The sequence below is a fragment of the Nematolebias whitei genome, chromosome 8 (assembly GCF_014905685.2).
Source record: "Nematolebias whitei isolate Nwh7 chromosome 8, NemWhi1, whole genome shotgun sequence".
Taxonomy (NCBI): Eukaryota; Metazoa; Chordata; class Actinopteri; order Cyprinodontiformes; family Rivulidae; genus Nematolebias; species Nematolebias whitei.
The window spans coordinates 29,082,871-29,108,736 of NC_056505.1; the positions used below are offsets into that span (position 1 = coordinate 29,082,871).

Consider the following 25,866-nt stretch of genomic DNA (forward strand, 5'->3'; position numbering starts at 1 on the left):
ATCAAACAAAGTTTACATCTGGACTCTGTCTCCTTTTCATCCTCTGTACATGAAACATTCCTCCAGGTTTGGCCACGAGCACTCGTCCTCAGCCTTTACCTCGTCATCTTCTCTGTTGACAGTGTTGTCCTCTGTCTCCATTTTGGCTTTTTCTCCAAATCTTCAGTCCATAAATGACTCTGCGGAGTTGTCCTTTGTTCACGTCATACTTGTAGTTAATTTGCACGTTCATGATCTGAGAGTCTTATTGGCTACAAAGATGCAGATCAACGGTTTGAATATTAATTCAAATTGCGACTCAGTATCTGATTTTAAAAGTAGTGAAATAGATTACATGGTCTAAATTGTACTTAAGTATGAGTAAAATTACACACTTGAAATAAATACTCGTAAAAGTACAAGTACCCAAAATATCTATTTCATTACAGTAATGTGAGTATTTGTAATTCATTACTTCCACCCCTGTTGTTTATTTACCAGACACATTAAGAAAATCAATAGGGGGTGGTGGCGCGCAGAGGTTAGAGAAGGTGGGCCTGTGATCGGAAGGTCGCTGGTTCAACTCCCAGTACCGACAACATTTAAATGTGGGTGGGATTGGTGAAGCACCCACACCTGTCTACACCCTCATTTGCCTCACTCTGAGCCCTTGAGCAAGGCCCCTAACCCCCACCATCTGCTCCCCTGGGCACCCCAGCAGCTCCCAGCTCCACACAGAGGCTGTGGCAGCTCGGTGCTCTGTGGTTGTGTCAGGAAGAACATCCGACGTAAAAACGATTGCCAAATCTTCGTGCGACTTAGCTGCTGTGGCGACCCCTGAAGAAGAGAGAAGCCCAAAAGAAGAAAAAGAAAATTAAATCAATAATATATAAACACTGCTTGATGACTTTTGGCCAATGTGTCTTTTAAAATTCTCTATTTTTTTTATATCTTGTTTATGTTCCTTTGTATGGAAACTCTGGCACAACAATTTCCTGCGGGATCAATCAAGTTTTCTTATCTTAGCTTTAGACCTGTAGCTGTTCCTCTCTGGAATAAATTATTTGTTTAATAAAAATTTTCAATTTATAAAACCAGTTTTCGCCACCACCTTGGAGTTCCTGTCCAGCTCTGTGTGAAGCAACAGCTGCAGACGGTGTTACTAATCAACCTGACGCTTGAGTCACTTTTTCTGAGAAGCTCCAGGAGTTTTTCAACGTCAGCCGCGCTCTCTCTCGTCCTTTAATGCTCCGGTGCCTCTAAATGTGCTGATAAGTTCCTCCATATTACTTATTTAGCGCTTGACGTAGCTTGCAAGCACAAGCTGTGTGGAATATTTTGACCTCTCTGAATCACTTGACGAACGCAGTTAAACTAAAAACTTCAGTCAGTGGAAAAAGAAAGCTCTTCCTGTGTCAACACTCAATAAATCAGGGCTTAAAAAAAATCTTATTGTCTTTAACAAATATTAAAATTACATAAATATTATGTGTGCAAAAGCACACAACAGATGCCACAATGTCGTTTTTAATTAAAAGTAAAACCAAAATGGAAAATCTGTGTGAATACCTAAGTCCGCCTTGTGAGTTAACAGCTTTTAGACTTTATCTGGTTCTCACGTGAAGAATTTCCACACAATTTTTTACAACATTGCTTCAGTTTATCGAGATTTGCAGGCATTTGTTTCTGCACAGTCATCTGAAGATCCCACAATAAATGAATCAGGTTGTGATCTGGACTGGATCATTGCCAATGACTCAGTGAGACTAACCTGTATACATAAATGTTGAATATGCTGGTGAAGATTCTCAGTCATCCAGGACATGATGAATTCAAAAAACGTTCAATACAAAAACAACTGGACTTTATTTGGAACAGAAGACGTTTGTTTAATTCACAGATGAGACCCCTCTGTTCCCATCAAGTGTGAAAACTGGCTGGGAATCAGGCTTAAAGTTGCATTATAGGTTTTTGAAAGTGGAAATCCGAGGCCTCCTCCTCTGTTAAGAGACGACTTTTCTCTTTTTACATAAATTGCTTCCTTCACCCCCCTCTCAAACACCCACTTCGGATGTTATCAGCCATTAAATGGCCGTTATTAGTTGTTATCATCCCCATATGTAGCGGTCAGACTGCCCCTCCTGTACCTCCCAGTGGGTTTAAAGGTACGTTGTTAGCGATGATAATAGGCTCTATTTTTAGCTTTGTTAGCGCTCATAATAGCTTCGCATAGTTATGTTTAGAGTAAAGGTTCTGGCGGTTAGGTTTACGGTCTTGGTTAGGTTTAGGCACAAGGGTACGGGGGTTAAGGTTATGGTTGGTCCTCAGGGTCAGGTGTAAGCTTACTTTTAGGAAAAGGGTTACATAAGCTGAAAACAACTAAAAAGATACTTCCTGGTTTACCTCCGTGTGACGCTGCCTTTTTTCAGCAATAATAACGATAATAACATAACTTTAAACCTACTAGGAGGTAGGTGGGACAGTTTGACCGCTACATATAGGGATGATAACAATTAATAACGGCCATTTAATGGACTGATAACATCCAAAGCCGCTCTCTCAAACCATCTGTGTTCTCAGTCCAAAATGTGCACATTTTGGTCCTCAAAAGAGTGTCCCTTCTCTGTGAGGTGGAGGTGAACAGCTGAATCTTGTCCTGTGGAGCTGGATCTCCTGTGTTGAGCCATGCGTCTGTGAAGAGGCTGTTTAGTTTCTCCAATGTAGAGGTCTGGACAGTCCTCACTGCACTGGACTGCATACACTACACCACTCTGTTTGTGTATGGGTGTTTTGTCTTTAGGGTGGACCAGCCTCTGTCTGAGAGTCCTGCTGGGTTTGAAATGTACTGGGATCTTGTGTTTGTTGAAAAGCCTTCTGAATTTCTCTGATACTCCAGCAACATAAGGGATGACAATGTTTTTCCATCTGTTGTTCTCCTTTATCTGTTTATTAGTGTGTTTTGTAGATTTCCTCGCTGACTTGACAAAAGCCCAGTTAGGATGTCCACATTATGCAAGCTCCTCGGATGAGGAGCGAAACGTCTTCTGTTACAAATAAAGTCCAGTTGTTTTTGTATTGAACGCTTTTTGAATAAAGGCTGAATGAATGAAAACTGACACGCCTTGGCTTATTTCTTTTTAAGTTCTTCTGTTCTAGATTTGCTGCTGCGTTTGGGATTGTTCTCCTGTTGCATCATGACCCAGTTTGGTTCAAGCTTCAGCTGTCAGACAGAGGACCTCACATTTACCTTTAATATACTTTGGTTGACAGAAGAGTTAGTGGCTGATTCAAGACAAGTCCAAATCATCAACTGTCCACCACCATGCTTGACAGTTGAAGCTGATTTGTTGCATCAGTTTTTTGTTGAATATGATGTTCTGCATTATGGCCATACATCTCTACGTTGGTCTCATCTAAAGGGCCGTGTGGTGTGTTTAGATTAAACTCGGCAAACCCAAGTAGTGCTGCCATGTTCTTTTTCACAGCATTTCCACACAAGCCATACATGGTCACCAGGGCTTAAGCTGTAAACCGATCGATGCTGGAACGCAAATAGTGGGCAGGCCGGTGGGGGAGGGGGGATCTGGGGGTCCTCCCCCAGAAAATGTTGAATAAAGTGGATGCGAGTTCCTGCATTTTGGTGTATTTTAATGGGTTGTTAAACGTCTATGTTTACCTACATTTGTAAACACTCCGCTTCTGTCAAGCATCTTGCACCCCGTCCCCCTTATGGCTCTGAGACCAACCACTGTCCCTGCTCGTTGTTGTCCAGGTTTCAGGTTTGAATTATTTGTCATATGCAAACCAACACAGGGTCAACAATGCAATGAAATGCTGAAGACGAGAAGAACCGTTTCGATTCGCCCCCAAATTTTTAAAAATAAATCAACAACAAGAAATATCAAAGCATGCAGCAAAAATACAAAAAAACATGGCACCAAAAATGGAGAAGAAATACATCTACAGTGTGGTTTGGTTAGTGAGGTTCTTTCAGCAGCAGCGGTGTGGTCTTGTTAGCAACGGTAGCAGGTCTGGTTATTAGCTTGATGGTAATAATGACCGCAGCAGCTCCCCTCCCAGACTGCCACCCAGGTCCGATAAACACAAAACTCCAAGATTTTCCCAATGGAACCAAACTATTACGTAGAGTTTGGTCCGTGCAAGCAGGTAGAGAATCATGGAGACAATCGCTATGACAGGCTGGAGCCTGAGCCAGAGGCTGGAGGGGGGCCAGGAACTGAACCATGATGGCAGGATGGCAAGGCAGCGACACAAAACTCTCCATACTGCGGCACTCGTCCGACTCCACATGTGAAACCTCCAGGCGGCTGCCATGGGCTCCTGCTCACGTACGACTGCCTGGTTAGCTCGGCACTCACCCCCACCACTCTTAGGAGCAGAGATGTTTTTAAGGGTAGAGGTGGAAATGCTACTTGAAGAAGCAGCTCGTAAGTGGCTGTTATGTTTAAAACGAGTGTTTATGTAATTATTTTCAGTTTACATATCCAACATAAGTCTTATTAGTTCAAGGCAGTCATATTTGTTCATAACTTTATTAATAGTAAGCCTGAGAGTTACCGGATCCAAGCAAAGGGTTACCGGAACGCACCCTATCAAAATAAGACAGTTCCCGGATCCTGTTCCGGGAAGATCCGACTCAAATTGAACCCTTATGGTCACTATTTTTTCCTAACTGTACAACCTGCAAACTGATGCCGGTAAAATCTGAAATATAAACTGAATTTAATTGAAAATGAAGCTCAAGGTCGTGTTTTGTAATTTCTCTGAGCAAAGTCCCGTCTGACCTTGGAGTGAAATTATCCACATCTGAGAAGACCGGCAGCTCTCTGAAATGTTTTTTTTTACTTGTCTTTCTCACTGTAGAATAATCAACTCCAAGTTGTTTGAAAATGCTTCTGAGTATGGTCATAGTTGCTGATGATGAGTTACACATTACATTCTGTCAGCAGTGTCTGGCTGCCACTTTCCTTCTTGCAGTAAATCCTGTGGAAGCAGTGAGGTAGACTGAGTCTTTCAAACTTTTTTTTTCTTCCAATTAGGCTTTAATTTAGTTTAATAAGTACTGTCATGCTGGAATATGTTGTGTTAGATTTGAATACATTTAAGAACTGGATCAAGACCAGATCATTTTTCTTGTGCTGAGACAAAAAAAAAAAAAGTCCACTATATTTAAAAGATGGTGGATTTTTTTTCCCCCCATTATTGTATCAAATGATTAAACAATTAAACCAACTACCTTTGCTCTTTTAGATGGAAAGCTTGAAAAGAACTTGTACCCAATGCGCCATCATTTCCAACAATTACGTTCCCGTGAGATTAGAGCTCTGCTTTTGGATGTTTACAAAAAGATTACTGGTTTGTTGATGGTGATCTGACAGAATAAAAAATTAAGATGTTTTTCCCAGAACGACTTGGCTAAGCATTCAGATTTTAGCACATTTTTAATTACTATTGCCATGAGTTAAATGCTGTTTTCTGTCGGTTTTTAGATGTTCGGGGTTGTAATTATCAGTCAACGTTGTCAACAATGAACATTTGTTCCACACGGGCCTGAGAAGATGTTTTTGTGCCATTCTCATAGCAAGTTGATCTTAAACCGTGGAGCACTCAGTATTTTAAAGGCTATAATCAAACACAGAGGTGATCTAAAACTAAGAGGCTCTAACGATATTTACTGGGCTTGAAGCTGAATTTATTCCGTTTGTTTTTGTGATTGTCACACCGATTTTAAATATGAGACTCCGTTTATTGTTAAAACGGTTAGTTCAATAAATGTTGGAGCACATGCGAGGTGGATTAAAGGCGTGATTTTCTCACATATAAAACCATGGAAAATACTTTTCCATCTCCTTTTTGTTTGCTAAAATTTCTGTCAAAAATACATTTTCTGCTGAGAGCCTTTATAGTTTTGTTTTTTTCCTGCAATCTGAGACCTTCATGTTTTTTTTTAAGTTTACCTGAGGGCCTCTAGGTGGCATCAAAGGCCCAGTTCAGGTCACAGCCCTGATGACTCCTGTTACCTGTGTGGAAATACCACTGTGTGACTGAAGAAGGGAAAGTCATTATGTTGTTTGGTCAGAATTTACTCACATAGCTGTGGACGTGATCAGACCTGTTTGGTGTAAACTGCTTTTTTTTAAATTGTTTAGAGGATTTCATGCAAATTTTGTGCACAATAAACCGACAAAGATATTAGTTTATATATATATTTTTTAAAATATTTTACAAAAACTCGTCCCTAAGAAAACATTGAGCTCATTTCCCATGATGTGCAGCTTTTTTCGAGATACTCAAATGGTCAGAACATCCACATTTAAACGCGTTAACGATCCTAAACTCAAATGGGAAAAAGAGATCTCTTTATTTTTTTCCTCTCCTTCGTAAATCGTTGCCAGTCATGTTTGAAATTAGACAAGATAGGGCATGCAAATAAGTAACAGAAGAACACGGCTGCGTTTTCATGCTCGGGCCTATCAGCCCAACCCTCCTTCACCATTTTCCCTCCCTCCTGGTCCTTGCCAAACAGGATCTGTAGGATCTTACAGAGTCGTTTTCTCAGGAGACTGGAATGTCAGAACACAAGGCAGAGCGCCTGCTGGGACATGCTCCTCAGATTCTCTCAAACTTACGGGAAAAAGTGTCCAGAATGAGTCGCTTGCTTAGCCATTTTATTTCCAGTCAGCGTTGGGAAACCACCTGCTTTGTAAGATTCCTTTTTCTTCGTTTGTTTCCCAGGTGAACTGCAGACTGACTCACTGGTTGTCTGGTGCATCATCCTAACTGGTTTTTTTAAAGGTGTCCATGGGTTCACAACCTGCTTGTATTTTTTTTTTTTTTTTCCGCAAAGACAAATGGCACAATGCAAATAACTACTGTGCAATTTTAAAGTAAAAAAAACACAAACATATATATATATACATATTTATATAAAGAACTGTAGTATTTTATTTGTCAAAAGTGTTTTAAAAACTCTGTCTCGTGTACGGCTTATAAGCAAGTTATTACACAGCAGATAGGCCAGCCGTTCAGACTAGAAGAAACCCAAGTGTATCAGAATATAAATATAATACAACGAAATTGTGGCGTTCGTGCTGTTTTAGACGAAGGGCACAACTAAAGAAATGTAAAGGATTGCTCAGCGGGTTTATCGATCACCACACACGTCTCCGATGCTGCAGAAACAGAACGAAACAACACAATGCTACATTTGTCCGTGTCATCGTGAACCAGGGCTGGACGCACGCGTGTCCACGGTGACAACGCTCCGGCATCAACACTAAGCGCTGCATGCACAAGCAGAGCTGTTTGTATTGAAATGTAAAAAAAAAAAAAAAGTAAAAATGACAGAAAATAGTCCAATTTCCACACGGGTCAGCGACCATTTGTGCTTTAGTTACCGGGCCAGTGGCTGGCGGTTGGCGACGAGCTGACAGGGGATTCTTTGTGGTTTGGGCTGTGACTGTAGGTGGGTGAGTGGGTAACGCTTGGACTGCTGGGAGGTGTGGAAGAGCAGGAGGAGGACTTGGACTTGATCTGCAGCCACTTGTCTTCGCCCAAAGCCTTGGCGAAGTGGTCGTCGACGGACACGCTGATGGAGAGCTGCTGGGAGCGGCTCTGCTGGTAGTTGGCGCCGAGGCTCCTCTGGAAGTGCTCCTCGAGGACATGGTCGAGGTTGCGTTTGGAGGCCACTGGCAGAGGGAGGAAGCATGACACACGTCAAACACGCCTCGGTGACTCACCGTTTGTCTAAGAGTGAGCGGTAATTTGAGTGTGACGATCAGGGAGTGAACGTCTGGAGTGAGCTCCTTCGAAGGAGTTGGAGACTGACCTGATGAGAGGCTTCTGTGGACCTCAGATCTGCTGGAAGGTTTTTTTATTGAGGAAACACAGGTGATCACAGAGGGACGCACCTGAAAATCAAGGAAAAGGGTTATTAGTTCAGCCGAAGTGTGACAGTGCCCCCTGCTTTGTTTAATTTTAATCTTAAATCTTCTAATCTAAACCTGAACATGCACAGTGGTAAAATAACAGCAGTTTAATTTGAATTTCTTTCTTTCTTTTTTTTGCAAAGCCATTAAACTGGTTGGGTTTGCTCAGGCAAAGCCGAGTTCACTCGCAGTGTGATGGCATAAACAGCTCAAAGCAGTTTGTTTGGTCTTGTTGATGGCATTCCTCCCTCCATTGCTTACATTTTCTTCCTGGATCCGGCTGGATCGCATAGTTCAGGCAAGCATAGGCCTGTGCACACTCATGGAAGCACAATGCACTGTGCACTTAGATTCACTGACTAAAAGGCCTGAGATCTGTACCACCACTGTGCTTAGCTTTAAGCCACACGCCGACTACAGAGGGACATGAAATATGCCGTTTTCCTATAATGACCATCCAAACACTGTTATCAGACCTGAAGTCTGCACGTGTCCAGTAAAATACCTGTATTTGATTAGTGGGTGCACTTTTGGTCTTGTCCTCTGCGTTTTCAGGGTCTTTTCTGGGTTTCTTGATGAGGGCAAGGGGCTCGTCCATGACTGGTGTGTAGTACACGTAGTTCGGCACAGGGCTGGTGGGGCTCGGTGTTGGACTCTGGCTCGGTGTTGGACTCTGCGGGCTGCTGAACGCTGCTGGTGCTCCTCTTTGGACCATTTTGCTTCTGCTTATCGCCCGTTCTCTCCTAAAACGAGCATTCGTCAGAAAATATACCCTCTCGTGGAGAAAACGTGCATTTACTTTTTCCATAAAAGCACGAAGAAATGGTTTCACCAACCTTTCTTCCAAAGTTAGACCTCGGTCATGGCTGCGCTTGCGTTTGATGGGAATCACGGCGGGAGCTGCTCGAGCCCGGTCATTTGGCATATGTCTGTATCTGTCTTCGCTTCGGAGATGGGGCTGACCTGTAAATAGAAATCAAGCCTAAAATTAGAGTTGTGGAAAGCTGTAAATAACTCAGTGATGTATTACAATGCATCTCAGAGCAACCAGCCTTGTGCACCAAATGACCACTGATGGTTTTACCCAAGAAAATGGCGCGTAACTGTCATCGATGAGTAACAGCTTGTTTTGATCCATGACATCAACCCGCATGACTAGAATTCGTGGGAAAACTTTTTTTTCTTTTTTGTCACCGTTAATTGTAAACTCCGTTAAGCTGTAAAACTCGATCTTCCTGATCAGTTAGAGTTACAACAGTACACAGCTGATTCAAGGCTAACGGTAAAGTTGTTTTTATGCTCAAACGCTGGCATCCAGCCCAATCACACGCTCGCAACAAGGGCACAATCAACAGTTATTGTTAATACAAAGTCACTCATCTGAAAAAAAAAAACACTGTTAGGACACAATAATGTGGGTGGCACCCTTCTGTGAAAAGGCCATCAAAATTAACATGCATATAGCTGAATTTTTAATGTACTAATAAGTGGGGCGCTAAAGTTTCCCAGTCTGTGTATGAATTATCTGCGTGTAAATCAAACATCATAAAGATGAATTCTACCAAATCAGTGTGCGATCTCAAGCTTGTGTGCCATAATCAGAACACATCCACTGTTCACAGAGGTGATTACACTTCAACCCATTGTTTGACAGCACGCTCAGTTAACTCTTGGACTGCAGGAGGGTCTGTTTGTGTTCACGTTACAACAGCTCACCCACCTGAAACTATAGGTGATTATCTGATTTGCAAAGGAACATAAAAGAAGGTGTTTGGCACCTTCCCCCCCCCAACTCCTCACTTTGCTTTCCCTATTGCATAAACACTCCAACACCTGCGCGCTGCTCCTTCACACAGTGTGCCATTGTGGAGGGGGGGCAGGTTTAACCACACCTTTGCTGATTTTCTAATGCCTCAGGCATGGATATTTCTTCCTTATTAGCTTTGAGAACACGCTGCGTGACCTTCTGCTTTGCTGCATGTTAACATACCTCTATAAAATTAATATATATATATATATATATATATATATATAAGTGGCACAGGGTTATTAAAAATTCCATTGAAGTTTGAGAACAGTAATCAATCCAAAGTTATTATTTATTAGTTTTAAATCTTTACGTAGAAAGAGCGCTTACATTTCTCAAGCAGTTTCTGAAAGACTTATATTTTAACTCATATCTGCTGGTTGCATCTCTCCATTAATGCATTTACGTATAAATCATTGAGAGAACAAACATGAAAGTAACAAACACATATGTCAACTTGGATGCATTATTGAGTCAAACAATATAATGGTTATGTTAAAACTATATGTCCCAACATAACCATAACAGAGTTATTTCCATATATCAAGGTTTTTACAGATATTCGATCAGACAACACGGTGGGATCAAAGTAAGACACGAAATCAAGCTCACCTTCTAATATGTAGACCTTGAAGCCACTGTTTATCCGAGTAATGTACTGGAAGTTGGCTACAGCCATGGCTCCTCGATTCAGTTTGCGTGGAGGCAAATCCTCAGGAACACCGTCACTGCTGCTGATCACCACGAGCTTCAGCTCAGGTTGTATTGGAAAGGTAAATGAGATGCAGGGTCTGAGCTCAGGCAGGTAAAGTATATCCAGGTGAGCTTGGGTAGGCACAGTTGCTTTCTTGTGACTCATCCCCTGCAATTAGATTGGCTGCAGCCTGGGCCAATGGCAGAGCCCTCATCCATTCACTTGTGTTGTTATTGTGTTTGAGGCGGAATGTTCTCACAGGTAGACCTGTTCCAGAAGTGGAAAGTTGAGTTGTTAAATGTCACGGTGTGAAAGAGTTTGCGCCTCTTTTTTCTTTTTTTTTTTTCACCATGATTGAGGCCAGTGTTTAACAATTTTATTTTTTTAGCATCTATGAACGTCATAAATGAAACCTTTTCAATCCCACGTGTCTTTTTTCCTTAGCAACTTGTAGAATTTTGTTCAGAGTTTGTGTGTGGGCAAAGTGAACCATTTGTGTCTCTCTATGAAATCAGCACCTGTCCCCCCACTACCCCACCCCACCGCCCCACCTAACCACCACCCTCTCTCTCCACTCCTGATTTGCAATCTCACCAAACTGCATTTTTCTGAGTGCTTAGCCCACCGAGGGCTCCAGTCATTCCACTGACCTGCCCACACACGCTCTGCACTCTGAGCTCCCGCCTCGGCTCTGATCCAAAGGCCTTTGTTAAAGGCCGGACAAAGACACCTGAAGATTCTGCCGCCATGAGACGAGTTCAGCCATGTTTATGATGTTGGATGTACAGGACAGAACAATATTACGTTACAGAGTGTGAATGATGTGCTTTGAAGCTTGTTACCACTAAAACCATCCTATATTTATGTTGTTTTATTTCTCCATGTAGCCTGGACAGTGCCTTCTGATGTGAACACTTCAGTAACACTGAGGGTTTATTACAGCTCAACAGTGCCCCCTGGAGTCACAAACTACACAAATAAATCATTGACATTCACACAAAACCAATGTCTTTGAGCTTTTGTTAATATTTAGTGACTTAAAAGTAGTGTTTTGATATACGCACACGTGTTGAAACTCAACTTAGCTCAGTGACAAATTCCATGCAGTGTTAACATTTTGAAATGCGAAAAATTTAGCTTTAAAATGCAAAGAATCTAAGTGGTCCATCAAGTTCTATTTATGAAACGTTCGTCCTTTTGTCTGCAGCTCGGTCCATAAGGCATGACTTCACTGCTAGAAGGATGTCTGAGGAAACCGCATCACCTAGGAAACTAGTTTCAAACCATCTTTTTTTACTATTCTTAATTATCACAATCCACACATCAGTAATTGAAATTAAAATCATGTAAGTTGTGTCAGGTTTCATTTTCAAACAAACAAGAAAATGCTCAAAGTTTGACCAGATGCCTTTTTGAAGCACGCGTGGAATGCCAAGTACAGAGTATTTACATAGTGTTCTGATGACGCTGCTGCTCCACGTTAAAAGCTTTTCCAACACACTTTGAAATTTAAAGCACTATATACTCAGCTAAGTTGGATTATTGTCACAATCTCAAAGAAAATACACTGTTTTGAACAGAAGTGCTGTAATTCTTCAAAGATGATTATCATTACACAGCAGGAAAGCAAACCAGCAAAGTAGCTGCATACAGTATTTTGGCTGTTTAATAAAAAGAAACACTTTTAGTTATTATCAATATATTTTGCTTTAATGTACATAACGTCACTCTGCCTAAACAGCTAATGAGAAAACTAAAATAATGCAACTTTTCCACGAGTCTTTGTTTATAGGATAGCTTCTGAATATTCAACTAAATGAGTTTTTGAATGAGAATGGAATATTTGAAATCTTACAGTCTGGTTTTAAACAATTACACAGCACTGAAACAGCTTTAGTTAAGGTTTGTAATGACATTCTGTTAGCAAATGATTCTGATCAGTTTGCCATACTTGTACTCCTGGACCTTACTGCTGCTTTTGATACTGTTGACCACAGTATCCTTATATCAAGTTTAGAACACTGGATTGGGATTACAGGTGCAGCATTAGAATGCTCGTGTTAAGGTTGGAAATAGTGTATCTGCATCAGTGCCTCTTTCCTGTGGGATCCCGCAGGGCTCAATTCTTGGACTCCTTTTGTTTTCACTTTATCTGCTCCCTTTGGGGTGTATCCAGAGGAAACATTGTCTTTCATTTCATTGTTATGCTGATGATTATCAGATTTGTCTGCCCTCAAAACTTAACAGTTCTTTCACCATTTGCCCTCTGTTAAGTGTCTTGATGAGATCAAGGCATGGACAGCTTCAATTTTTTTTAAGTTTTCATGATCAGAAAACTGAAGTCATTGTGTTTAGCCCTAGCTCTACCGCTGTCTCTGATCTTGTAAATCTTGACTCTCTTCAGCCTTATCTTAAGCAGTCTGTTGCCAGTCTGGATGGTTTTAGACTCTGACGTTTAAAAAACAGATTAACTCTGTTCTACAAAAAAGCTTCCTCCAGCTAAGATAGATAAGCTTAAGTCCGTGTTGACCAGATTTGCCCTTGAAAAAATAGTTCATGTGTTCGTTACTACCCACCTAGACTACTGTAATGCGCTTTATCTTAGGGTCAGTCAGGTTTCCCTTTCACGTCTCCAGCTCGTCCAAAAATGCTTCAGCTCAGCTATTAACAGGAACTCGTAGGTTTGAACACATCTCACCAGTTTTGTCCTCCCTTCACTGGCTCCCTGTGCGTGTCAGAATTGATTTTACAATTCTCTTATTGACTTTTAAGTGCATTAATGGCCTTGCACCCTCATACCTCTCTGACTTCAACCTTGTGTTCCTTCTCAGGCTCGGAGATCATCTGATCTGATGCTTTTGGTTTTACCAAAAACCAGGTTGAAGCTCAGAGGAGATCGAGCCTTTTCAGTCATGGGCCCTAAACTTTGGAATAATCCGCCCCCCAATATTAGACAGGACACTTTACTTCCTGCTTTTAAGTATCTCCGAAAACCACACCTGCACTGACGTTTAACACAGTGTGATTTGATTTAGTATTTCATCGTTTCTCATTGTTTTTGTGTTTTTATGTTTTTAGTTTTGATGCTTTTAATTACTTCTTGTTATTTTTTCCCCTAATTACTGTCTTGATCTTATTGTGAAGCACATTGGTAACAACTGCTGTTTTAAATGTGCTTTATAAATACATTTGTCTTGACTATCTTTGAGTTGTCCTGCAAAGCTAAATCTTTTTAAAAACATGTAAACAAAGCTTTACCTGCTTCTTCCTTTCTGGGTCACAGGGGTCACTGGTGCCCATATCCAGCAGTCAATGTGTGAGAAGCGGGGGACACCCTGGACAGGTCCAAGTCCATCACAGAGACACATAGAGACAAAGGAGACAAACAACCATTCACTCTCTCACTCACACCAGAGTTACCAATCAGCCCAATATGCAATGTTTTTGGTCTGAGGTGGCAGCTCTACCAACTGAGCCACCATTCCACCCATAACTGACATTGTATTAATTTTCCTCCCTGGCTCTGATCGAGGTGGCTGCTTTTGTCTTTCCTCCCCCGTTCTTCCTTCCTCCTGCTCTGCTCTCTGTGTGTCTGAAGTGCCTGGTTCACATCTCTTGAACATAAATTAAGAAGATTATGGATCTGGTATCCTGGACGTTCAATTCTTTTGATAAGAAATTTTATCAAAGCGACAAGGTCCTGGAGAGCCTTCATGTCCAGCTGAGATTAAATCATTGCACATAAGCTTTTAACAATGTTAAGTCAGATCCTCTGGATGGATTCTTCTTTGTTGAAATGTTTCGTCTTTTATCCATAACACGTCTTTAGTCTGAGACCCTGCTGCAAACTTAGTTTTATAAATAGTGCCTTATCATAGTGGGTCAACCAGTTTGCCACTGACAGTCAGAACTAGCTACGCACATGTATAAGGAGGACCAGCTTAACAATGGATCAACCATCCCTGCTAGCTGCTTGCTACTCACAGAGGGCTGAGTGATACTAGCAATCACAGCATTGTAAGAGGGGGACAGTTGAACCCGGAGGCCTCCACCCCTGTTTAATGATGGACGATTTCTTTTCACAAAGATGGCCTCCTTTACTCCTCTCTCAAACCATCGTTCCTCTCTGTCCAGGATGTGAACATCTTCATCCCTGAAAGAGTGACCGCTGGCCTGGAGATGAGTGTAGACCGCAGAGTCCTGGCCTGATCTTGTTGATCTTCTGTGCTGGTCCATCCTTTTGGCCAGTGGCTGTTTAGTTTCCCCGATGTAAGACTGATCACAGCCCTCCTGACACTGAACAGCATACACAATATTACTCTGTTTGTGCCGGGGGACTGGATCTTTGGGATGAACCAGTCTTTAATGTATTTTGGGGTTTAAAAGTCACTGGGACGTTATGTTTAGAAAATAAACGTCTCAGTTTCTCTGATACTCCCTCAACATATGGAATGACCACTGGTCTGAGTCTGGGTTCCTCCTTTTCACCTATTGGCTGACTGGAGTCCTGTTTGGGTTTCTTCTCTGCTTTCAGGAAGGCCCAGTTAGAGCTTGTCTTGTGTGGGATTTCTCCTTCTGGCTGGCTCCTGAGTTACTCCTAATCCCTAACTGCTCCTCAGGCTCTTACATGCAGTTTCTGCCCGCTGCTCCAGCTACGTTACTTTTTCTTATTCTAAAGTGTCCTCTAGCAACCAACTTAAGAGTCTGGAAATAGTTGTGCAACTTGTTCAGAAACCTTTATTAAATGGATATAACAACCAACAAACACACTGATAAATAGAAATGTCCCTCTGATGTGAACAGCAGCGTATGCATTTTATTCTAATTAAGAACAGGCTTTACATTGTCTCTGCAGAGCACACGAGTCAGGAGGGACACGCCGGCAGTACCTGTTTCCATTGCAAACTCTGCCAGTAACCACCACAGAGCGGTTTCCATGGGAGAGCTGAAGGGGGTCCAGGGGGTCTCTGTGTTTATGGTTCTGAGTTTCACCAACAGATGGCGCGTGTTTCCAACTGTCTGTCATCCGGGCTGAAAACCAGAAGTCTCTGTTTGAGACAAGTGTAAGGACAAAGACTGTGCCCATGTTTTTCTGTTGAACCCCTCCCCCCAGCGGGGCCCCAGGTGTCCATCCTGCGGAGTCGACAGCAGGCTCTCTGTGAGAGAGCAACGCCCCTGTCGCTCTGCTCTCATCAGCCCCACCCTCATCTCCACCCTCACAAGTCAGACAAACTCACACACACAACACAGGAAGTCGTGTGAAATCCTTTCAAAGAAAAACAAATCAAACCAGGGCCAAAAATGGAGTTAATTGTCTTCTGTTTCAGAGACAGAGGGGACAAAACATTTAATAACTCCTAACAAACTTATAAACTAATTGGGCATTCAACGTGTATGTCAACAATATATGCAATTTATTTTTTAAACATTGTACTGAAATGTTCTTAGCCTCTTAATGCTGTGAGTCACATGTGAAATATCTGTAGATGGGATAACAAAGTCCATGCTCAATAATCCAGGTATACAATTCAACATTTTTCAGTCAGGTCATCTGGACTGTTTCTTTTTTTTTTTGGTGCTGAAACGTTTCGCCTTTGACCATCTTAGCACCAACATAACTGGTTTGTTGCCCTTTTGAGTAAGCTGTGGGAGGAAGAATCAGTATTGTGTTGTGTGTTTCCTTGACTGGTGAAGCCTTCTGGATTGAAGGTGAAACGTTTCAGCACCAAAAAAAAAAAACCTGACTGAAAAATGTTGGGGTGTAGATGGGATAGTTATTCTATTTTAAATTAGGTTTTCTGTGGAAATGCAATATATACAATTAATATATTCCCTTCTGTAGATACCTCTTCGAACAAATTGAAGGTCCGACTGCAAGGATGAGCTAAAATCTAAGATCAAAGAAGACCTTCTTGTCTTAAAGCAGCTATAATCTTCAACATTTCTTATCAGCTCATTAAACTTTACACCAATGTTGATTATATATTACATGGTTATTCCTGCCTAATATATTATTTGTTAGTTGGTCACGTCTTCTCAAACGTAAACTTTATTACTTCAAACAGGGCTCATTCCAAGAACTGTCTTCAGCAAATAAGATAATAATTGTTCAAATTGTTTCCACAGAATCCTGACTCGAAAAGAGCTCAACTCTTCCTTTAAAACAAAAACTACACATTTTTTTTGGTCTGTGCAGCAATGGTAAATAAAGAAGTGATGCACATGTCATGATGGTTTGTAGTCTTTCTTTGGTTCAGAGTTTAGATGTTAGATGTAAGCTAAGCGCAACTCTTTTTGTGTGTGACTAGAAATCTAGAAATTTATGATAACACACTCAGTAATGTATTTTGTATACATTTAAAAAAAATGTTGCTGAGAGGGCTCCAATGGGGCCCCCATCCTCTTATTACCAAGAGTTCTTCACTTTTATTATTGTTTTATTGAAGTGTATATGTTAGTGCTTACCACTTTAGCTTTTCAAATAGGCTTTTATTTTGTAAAAGTGCACCGGAAGTGAGATTTCCCCCCCACCGTCTAACTTGCCAGCCGAGCCCAGCAGCAGGCTGGCCTCCCCCCCGGATGACTGGGAGTGACGCAGGGCAGAAGCAAATAAATAAATAAATAAAACAGGGTGTTCAGCGGGGGAGTGGGACCACGGAGATGCTGTCAAAGACTTCAGTCTGATTTATTTCGCAGGTTCGAGTCCGACGCACGAGCTGTCTCTCCGCGCGCAGGGCAGGAGCCTCCGCTGCACGCGGGCTTTGTGACACCCCAGCTCATAATAAGGGAGCATCGCCTCATCCTTGGGGCGGATCAGTTTGGACACATTCCCAGGTAGGCTTCGTCCTCCCTGGATGCGGATGCTGCGTGTCCAGGCTGCACGGATGAACTAAATGCACCTGAGATCATCATCAGAACAAATAAACAAACTCATTTTGTCTTCATGGTACAAAGACTGATCTCTGCTTCAGCAGTCACGATTTCTTCCTGCCGTGTTCAGCCATTCCTAGCAGCTGTCTAATTAATAAGCCTCGGACTTTGTCCTCTTTAGGGTGGTCTCTGTTGCTACATGGAGAAGTAGCCTCGTTTTCTCTGAGCATCAGTTTGAGAGGACGTTTGGACCTCCTCCCCACCTCCTCTCCGCCACTTCAATCAAACCTCCACGATGAATTACCTGCGTCGACGACTGTCGGACAGTAATTTCATGTCCAACCTGCCCAATGGCTACATGACGGAGCTGCAGCGCGCCGAGCCGCCGCAGCAGAGCCCTGCGGTGTCTCCCGGGCCGGCGGAGCGGCGCCAGCCCCCGGGCCAGCATCAGCAGCAGCATCAGCAGCAGCAGCAGCAGCAGCAGCAGCAGCAGTCTGCAGGTGGGGGCTCCAGTTTCTTCTCCTCCCTGTCCAACGCTGTGAAGCAGACCACAGCTGCCGCGGCTGCAACCCTATCCGAGGCAGCGGACCGGGCAGGTGTGTCCAGCCACGCCAAGATCCTCCTGGTCATCGACGACCAGCAGACCGACTGGTAAGAGCCGCGCGCATGCATGTGCCTGGCTGCGTCTAGACAGCAAAGCATTGAGAGAGCTGCAGTGAAGTTCCATCCAGAAGGTCATATGATTCAGGTGATGCCCTCAAGGTGCAGCACGAGACACAGTGCCTGCATGGAGCTGATGGTGCCGAGGCAACGGCGCAACATGTAAACATGCAGGACATTTTCCTTTATATGTCATCTGCATGTAGAGATGAAATCAGAAAAGGCTGATGACGCCATGTAATGTCTGTGAAGGACTAATGTGTAGATTTTTTTTTTTTTTGTCAAGCATCTGGGTAAGAGCTTTGCTTTAAAGCTGCATTTTTTTTAAACCTCCATAGGCGTCAGTACAAAAATAACTCAGTTATTATCACATCTGAACTCCTGACACTTCATCAATATGCACGTGTTCAAAGCATTAGAGTCCAACAGGAGAAACACAGCAGGCTGTAGAAGTCCTCAATGGATGGGGGATGAAACGTTTCTCACTTAAAGAAACTGGTCCAGATGACACAGTTTAACCTTTTTGTTGTGATCTACCTGATGATTGAGTTTACAACTTTTATATTCATCAATATATTTCAGGCAACTATCAGAATCAACTGCTCAGAGCCCCCAGGCCAGCTGGGCCCTCAAGAATACTATACCGGTAGTACAAACTTGTATTTTTATGTTAACAAATAAATTATTTAAAACTACTAATGTATAGATCTTTGCTTGTCTAAAAGTAATTGATCTTTTCTGTAGATAACTAAATACAGAACATAACATTTAGCCCCGCCCCCTGATTCCTGCAAGCCTTTCCTCAGGAACTGCATTCAGTGTGTTTCAGGAATTAAAGGCAGTCGTTGCAAAGTCACGAAGACCAGTAAAAAAAATATATCAGGAAGTAATAAAAAATAAATCTGCACTATGTTTTTCTCATATTGATGCTTAATATGTTCTTAAATTAAACTGTTGTATGCAAAATTTGTGAACGACTGCCAACTAGCATGAAGCAGCCAAAGTGACATCCATGGAAGAGCTGTTAAGAATTGAAATGTTAGACTGGTTTGAAATTGGTACATATCTAAATTCAATTTTTTTTCTCTAAAGTGTGCAGATTAAAGCACGTTGTTTACACTGAACGCAGACCTGCATTTCAGACTTACACATCAGTAAATCTGTAAAACTAGGGGAGTAAACTCTTTCAGTCTGCACCATTTCTTTCAGCTATTGTCTCACTGCATTAAACTTGTTAAAAGCACTATTCATAAATGATGAAGCATGGACATTATAAAGTGATGTTAGTAGTGATATAGTGGTGAGAGGATGAACTAAAATGGACTCCAACAAACAAAATTCTGTTTAGGGTTCGTCACAACGTCGTCAGTACCCTGCAGGTTTTTTAAATGTATCTTTTTAATCAAAGGTTCTTGCAGCTTCCAGTGCTGGAGGATGTGAGCACCAAGATAGTTCTCAGTTTGATTTCAAAATGTTCTGCTGCTGGAACCAAAAATATTTGGGCCAGTTTTAGTGGATAAATGGTCTCGATTTGACAGCTGGACTCACCTTCTTGTTCCATATTCAGGGTGAAGGTCTTTCGAGGGAAGAAGGTTCACGGTGACTTTGACATCAAGGTAGAACAGGTAGGTTTTAAACACTTCACTGTGCTTTGTAACGAGATATTGCTCGCCTTTATTTCTAAAAGGTTGTAGAAATTATTAATAACCATACAGCCTGAGCCACTTTAAAGAAATCAGCCAGTCGTCTCTGAGACTTTGATGCTCTAGTTGGAGCAAAGTTAGATTTTATTTCATAAGACGTCAGTATTGAATAAGACTATGCTAGATTTATTTATGCTAAAACAGAAATAGACCTTAAGTATGGTTTATTTTCCTTTCGTCAGATGAATGCATGAACGTCATTAATGAGCTGGTCATTATTTACAGTAACAGAAGAGGCTTTCTTCTCAGAGCATTCAGAATAATAAATGTCATTAAATTGCTCTCCCATGAAACATTATTAACAGAATTTATCTTTTTTTTTTTAATGATTGATGCAAACTTTTTGCAACCCTATACCTAGATAAATCATGTGTTTATGCCGCCTGGTAACTGACCCAAAGTCATTTATCTGACATGAATTATTCATTATTTGGACTACTTATTGGTCCAGTTTTAGACAGTAACTATTCATAGCATATTGGGAGCAGAGGGAGCACCGAAAAGTACATAATCTATTTTTTATTTTTAAATCCTTTTCATTTCTGTCTCGTCTTCATGTGGCTTTAACTCATTATTATTGGCCAACAATGTGTTTGCCTGTTTCTTTGTCTGTGTTTGTGTCTGTCTTTTACTGAACTCTCTCATGAACAAACTTTAACGAAACTTGCAGAAAGTAATCAATTGATCTACATATAATCAATAAACTTTTAGAGTCAATCTGATTCAAGATGGTCGCCACAGCCAGCTGGCCCTAAAAAACTCATGACTGAGCATAGTTGAGTCAGATTTACAGATTTTGACCTTATTGACATGGTAGTAGCTGAGACTGATCTTCAACAGATTGCACAAGACTTTAATTAAAATCTCTGCCATTAACACTTGCAGTAAAGTTTTCCTATTAAAAAACTTTTATTAACCAATGGATGGATTTTACTTTTAATGACACATTCAGGAAATTATTATTGTACAACCGATGAACATTTAAAGTCAACTCATTTCAAGATGGCTGCCACAGCAAACTGACCTGAGAAAAGGCATGAATGGTTTTAATATAATAATTCTATTAATAATTATTTTGAGCTGAGCCTTATTCACAACACTGAGTGCTCAAGATCATTGTGTAAAATTTAGCATTAATTATATTAGCATTAACCTTGTTTGGTAATAAATGACTTGAACAACTGGATCGTTTTTCAGGAAGTAACCACTGGATGCATGTTTACAACTGATTAACTTTTGGCCTCAACCCAATTCAAGATGGCCTCCACAGCTTGTCAGCCTTAGTCAACACTAAAATAGCTATAACTTTGCCAATTATAAAAAAAATATTGAGCTATAATTTGATATGGTGTTAATGGAAACTCCTTCACTCTGAGTGTGACTTCTCACATTAATGCATTTTGTTCATACATTTTTAAGCTATGACCTAAACAGTTACAACTTTTTCATTTTTTTTTTTTTTTTTACTTTAAAATGATCTGAGACCTTGACATGAAAAGGCGATGGACAATATTCATTCCTTCAAGGAGCTCAAGGCGTTTTTATGTTCTTTTACAGATTTCAACAAGGAAACACGCTTCAGACACTGACAGATTCAGGATCTTATAATTATCTACATGCTGACAGATGTAGAAATAGTTATTCATACCAGAGCAGTTTTAGTGTGTATGTACGACAGAGCTTTAGGGCCACGCAAATTAAAAAAAAAAAAAAAATTACATTGCCACACTAAAAAAAAAAAATTAAAAGCCATAAAATTATGAGAGTAAAGTCGTACGAGACTTTTTTATTTTGCAGCTCTCGTTTATTACTGTATATATATATTTTTTTTCACAAGTCAGATCCACGATGCGACCTGTCAATCAATCCAGTAGGCGTGTCAGCAAATGACCCATCCGAAACTGAATACTCCTTACCTGCAGAGCTGCGCTGCAGCCCATCAGAGCGTACCACCTTACTGTAAGCAGCTTCAAAGTCCTGAAGCTGATAATAATCTGATGCTGCTGTGCTAACAGATTAACTATCTCCTTATTTGTAAAACCAATACCAAAGTATAACTTAACAAGATGCTCAACATTCTTCATTTTACCACAGTTAAAATACAACAAACTCTGCTTTATGTGTCGGAGTTCGGATAATATTACGACTCATTTAGCTTCAGATTGGTCATTTGCTGACACGCCTACTGGATTAATTGGCAGGTCTTAGAAAAATAGATAAATAAATAAACGAGAGCTGTAAAACAAAAGTCTCGTATGACTTTATTCAAGTAATTCTATGGCTTTTAATTTTTTTTTCTTAGCGTGGCCCTAAAGCTCCGTCGTTTGTACGAGAGCTTGACCATGATGTCATCCTTTTCAGGCAGAATTCTCTGAAATCAACCTGGTGGCCAACTCCTTGGGCACCTACAACGTGAACATTGATGCCATCAGGAATGGACATAAGGTTACTAAGTAAGTTGCTTTCTGTTAAGAATCATTGCACTGCTGCATATCTGAGGTCCTAAAATTCATCTGTGTTTTTAAAGTCACTAAACGGTAACCAAAGAGTCTTCCTAACCATGCAGTGTAACATTTTGCTTGTGTCTGCACCAGATCCTTCAGGCCAGACTTTGTGCTGATCAGACAGCATGCGTTCAGCATGGACAAGAACGGAGACCATCGGAACATGGTGATTGGTCTGCAGTACGCTGGAGTGCCAAGTGTCAACTCTCTGCACTCTGTCTATAATTTCTGTGACAAACCATGGGTCGTAAGTAGTATTTAATGACTTTAAACACCGCCAGGCTGATTACAGAAGGGGATCGGATCTATACAGAGTATATGGTAGCATCTTATGGACGATGTTTGCTTCAGTTTGCTCAGATGTCAAGACTCAACAAGCAGCTGGGCCCAGAGGAGTTCCCTCTGATTGAGCAGGTGTACTATCCAAATCACAAAGAAATGGTGAGTTCTTTGCGATCTGATTGTTGGACTGCAGTGTCCGTACAGTTAGTGTTGCAGTAGAGCATTTATCGCAACCCTGCAGCCTCAGCCCATCAACAACAGGTCTTCAGCGAACTGTGCTCTCTGTGCTTGCCCGAAACTCATTAAATATTTAGCGTTTCAATCTTTAGAGAGCTGAGATGTTTTTCACCTACAATGAAATCAGTGCATGTTTTAACGTTTATTTTTTTGCAGATCACTTCCCCTCATTTCCCTGTTGTCGTAAAAATGGGCCATGCTCACTCAGGAATGGGAAAGGTAGACTGTTTACGCAACTAATAAATCCTTTACGTGCACAGTATGTGTGTGGGACAAATACAATGGAATCTATTTATCTTCTGACATTTTTTTTTTTTTTGCAATAGGTGAAAGTGGACAATCAATATGACTTTCAAGATATCGCTAGTGTTGTGGCACTGACTAAGACCTATGCTACATCTGAGCCATTTATTGATGCAAAGTACGACGTCCGCATCCAGAAGATTGGTAACAATTACAAGGCTTACATGTGAGGGTTTTAGTTCTCTTCAGTTCTTAATATTTTATTCTACTAAATCCTGAACAACTTACTGGCAGCTTGTGGCAGATCAAACAACATAAAATCTTGTTACGTTTAACAGGAGGACTTCCATTTCTGGCAACTGGAAGACTAACACCGGCTCATCTATGCTTGAACAGGTGGCCATGTCAGACAAGTAAGAGCATATGGCTGTATTCCATACACATTTGTATTATTAGATGTCTCACTGTGGTATGATATGTGCATTTAACATTTTGTTGCAGGTACAAAATGTGGGTGGATTCATGTGCAGAAATCTTTGGAGGATTAGACATCTGTGCTGTGGAAGCACTGCACGGTAAAGACGGCAAGGACTACATTATAGAGGTAAAACAGGATTATCAGATATTGATGAATATGTGATCATGAGGGAAATCCATAAACTTGATCAAGTTATTGTGTTTCAGGTTGACGACTGCTCAATGCCATTTATTGGGGATCAGCAGGATGAGGATCGCGTTCAGATAGCAGAACTAGTTGTTTCTCAGATGAACCAGACTGTTCCACGCACTCCAAGTTCTTCCGCAGTCCGTGCCTCTGCAGGACAGCCAGCACAGGTGCTCAAACTGCAAAAAGTTCTTTAGCAAACCCTGTCCTTTTGGTTTTTACTTGTTGTCATTGTAGGCAATCTGCAACTAAAGTACTCATTCTCTAAGGTTTACAATTTTTTACATTTTTGACTAGGTTTCAAATAGTACCTTTCACAAAAAGTTATTGAAACAGAGTCACCACTCTGAAAGGTCTGCAAAATTAAGGCAGTAAAAAAAGTAATCCAACCATGCAATGCTTATTATGGCCAGCAGGGAGAGACTCTTAATTTTGGTAAAACAGGAAGTCTGGTTGTAAAGGAATATGTGGGATCTTTCATAAAACAGTTCCATGAAATGGTCACACAGACAGTCCATCTTTGCTGCCTCCAGTTGTTCATAAATCCCTTATGGAGCCGGCCATGTTCTGCACAGGTGGAAGCTTTCAGGAATGAAGCGAGCTGTGTGGAACCAAAAGAGGCGTGGAGCAGAACTCAGCTGCATTGGCTCGGAGCACAGCACATTAAATGTGTGATGGATGTCACCCATGTATCATTTTCAAAACTTGACAAATAACTCAGTTTAACAATTCTCCTTGTGGTTAACAATTTTTTATTTTTTTACTAAATGCCAAGTTCCTGTGCGTCATCATTCATCTTCCCTCAGTAACAAATCTGTTTGTTGTTGTTCAATCCTTCAACTGGGTAGAGCTGTCATTTCTAACCCGAATCCGAAACACACGTGGGCTCAGGCTTCTGCGGTTTTATGAATCATACAGCACAAAGAAAACAAAATAAGAATGCACAGTATAAAATTGTGTTAATCTACTTGTTGAGGCAGATCCAACCAGCCGGTTTAAAGAGGTTTAAAAAGTTGCGTTAAGCTCCGATGAACAACCTGTCACCGGCCGCATGCGTCTGCTAACCCGCCAGTTGAAATGGACTTACGATCTGTCCAGGCTGTGCCCTAGCTTTTGCACAGTGATGGCTGGACATGGGCACCAGTGACCCCCGCTACCTGAAAAGGAAGAAGCGGGTAAAGATAATGGATGGATGAATCAGCTGATCACCGGCTGCGCGCGTCTCCACACCTGCTGTCATTTGCGGTGAAGGAAGTAGCAGCATCTACAAAAGATGAAGCGAGCAGCGCGTTCAATGAAATTACCCTTGTTCTAATAATTTTCCAAATAATTTTGCTCTAAAAATATTTTTATTTATCTGTACAATAACCTATCTTTATTGATTTTTTTTAGGCTATTCGTTTTGTATGTTCACATCCATTTGGTGAAACAAGAAATCTTATATCTTCCTTTCCTTGAAATACATTTTTAAAATATCATGTCAAACTGATTTGCTTACAAAAGCAGTAAAAGCTTAATAAAACATTGTTTTTTGTTTTTTTTTCCAGTTCTGGCCTGTAATTACAGTTAATTTGATCGGATCAGGTTGGGTTCAGACAGGATGGCTATGGGCTGGGACTGGGTCGGATTTATTAGGTCCAAATGCAACTTTACAACTGGGTGGGCTCACAGACCATATGTTATCACTTCATTACATTATTTAACCACAAAACTAGCTTATCTTATTACATGTTGACCATTTTGGATCCATTACTATCATGCTTTATGGCACAAAGGTTCACCAGGGGTGGGTTGGCTACAACCCGACTGCTTCAGTCCATTTAGAAATCATACAGAGTCGGACAGAAGGCATCTAGGTCTCAGCTTGAGGTGTCTTGTGAAAGAGCCTCATGAGAATCCTCTTTTCCACTTGAGCAATGATCATTATATTTTCCTTTCGGGTTTACAGTAATTGGTTAATTTTACTCTTTGACTTCCAAATTATTGTCTACAATCTAACAAGTGACCTGATACTGGTATGTAACTGTAGTACTGTTGCTTTACCACTTGTACATTTTGCACCAAATATAATTTTTTTCCAAATATGATCGGGCAGGTTTTCTGCAATATGACAGAACTTTTTTGTGAACGACGTGTATGTTTTGTAGAGAGCGGTTTCTCCTCAGCCGGTCTCACAGCCCAAAGTCCCACAGGCTCAACAGCGTCCCTCTCCTCAGGGTAAGAACTGAACAGTCTGTGAAGATATTAAGAAAAAAATTGTATATATATATACGG

General features: G+C 41.2%; 2 protein-coding genes across 2 annotated transcripts in view; one reads left to right on the forward strand and one right to left on the reverse strand.

Moving 5' to 3' along the window:
- Positions 1-7,364: 7,364 nt before the first annotated feature.
- vgll4l (vestigial like 4 like) lies at positions 7,365-10,548 on the reverse strand. Its single transcript, XM_037680566.1, has 5 exons — positions 10,348-10,548; positions 8,765-8,891; positions 8,434-8,671; positions 7,829-7,910; positions 7,365-7,688 (listed from the first exon to the last, which is right to left on the reverse strand). The coding sequence occupies exons 1-5, from the start codon at positions 10,412-10,414 to the stop codon at positions 7,390-7,392; spliced, it is 813 nt and encodes a 270-aa protein (XP_037536494.1). The 5' UTR covers positions 10,415-10,548; the 3' UTR covers positions 7,365-7,389.
- Positions 10,549-17,033: 6,485 nt separating this feature from the next.
- The window catches only part of syn1 (synapsin I), a gene marked incomplete in the record, with an annotated part of 11,483 nt that continues 2,650 nt past the window's right edge, over positions 17,034-25,866 (forward strand). Inside the window, 12 exon segments of the mRNA XM_037681162.1 lie at positions 17,034-17,263; positions 17,481-17,950; positions 19,527-19,584; positions 22,024-22,115; positions 22,257-22,413; positions 22,518-22,607; positions 22,842-22,904; positions 23,012-23,154; positions 23,267-23,341; positions 23,430-23,532; positions 23,613-23,762; positions 25,740-25,809. Of these exon segments, the coding sequence (XP_037537090.1) occupies positions 17,595-17,950; positions 19,527-19,584; positions 22,024-22,115; positions 22,257-22,413; positions 22,518-22,607; positions 22,842-22,904; positions 23,012-23,154; positions 23,267-23,341; positions 23,430-23,532; positions 23,613-23,762; positions 25,740-25,809 (1,357 nt within the window).

Excerpts from the sequence above, each read along its gene's own strand:
- vgll4l (XM_037680566.1), bottom strand. The coding sequence starts at position 10,414 with ATGGCTGTAGCCAACTTCCAGTACATTACTCGGATAAACAGTGGCTTC. Across the intron at positions 8,672-8,764 it reads GGTCTAACTTTGGAAGAAAG|GAGAGAACGGGCGATAAGCA; the intron begins GTTGGTGAAACC and ends TGCTCGTTTTAG. Across the intron at positions 7,911-8,433 it reads CACCCACTAATCAAATACAG|GTGCGTCCCTCTGTGATCAC; the intron begins GTATTTTACTGG and ends CTTGATTTTCAG.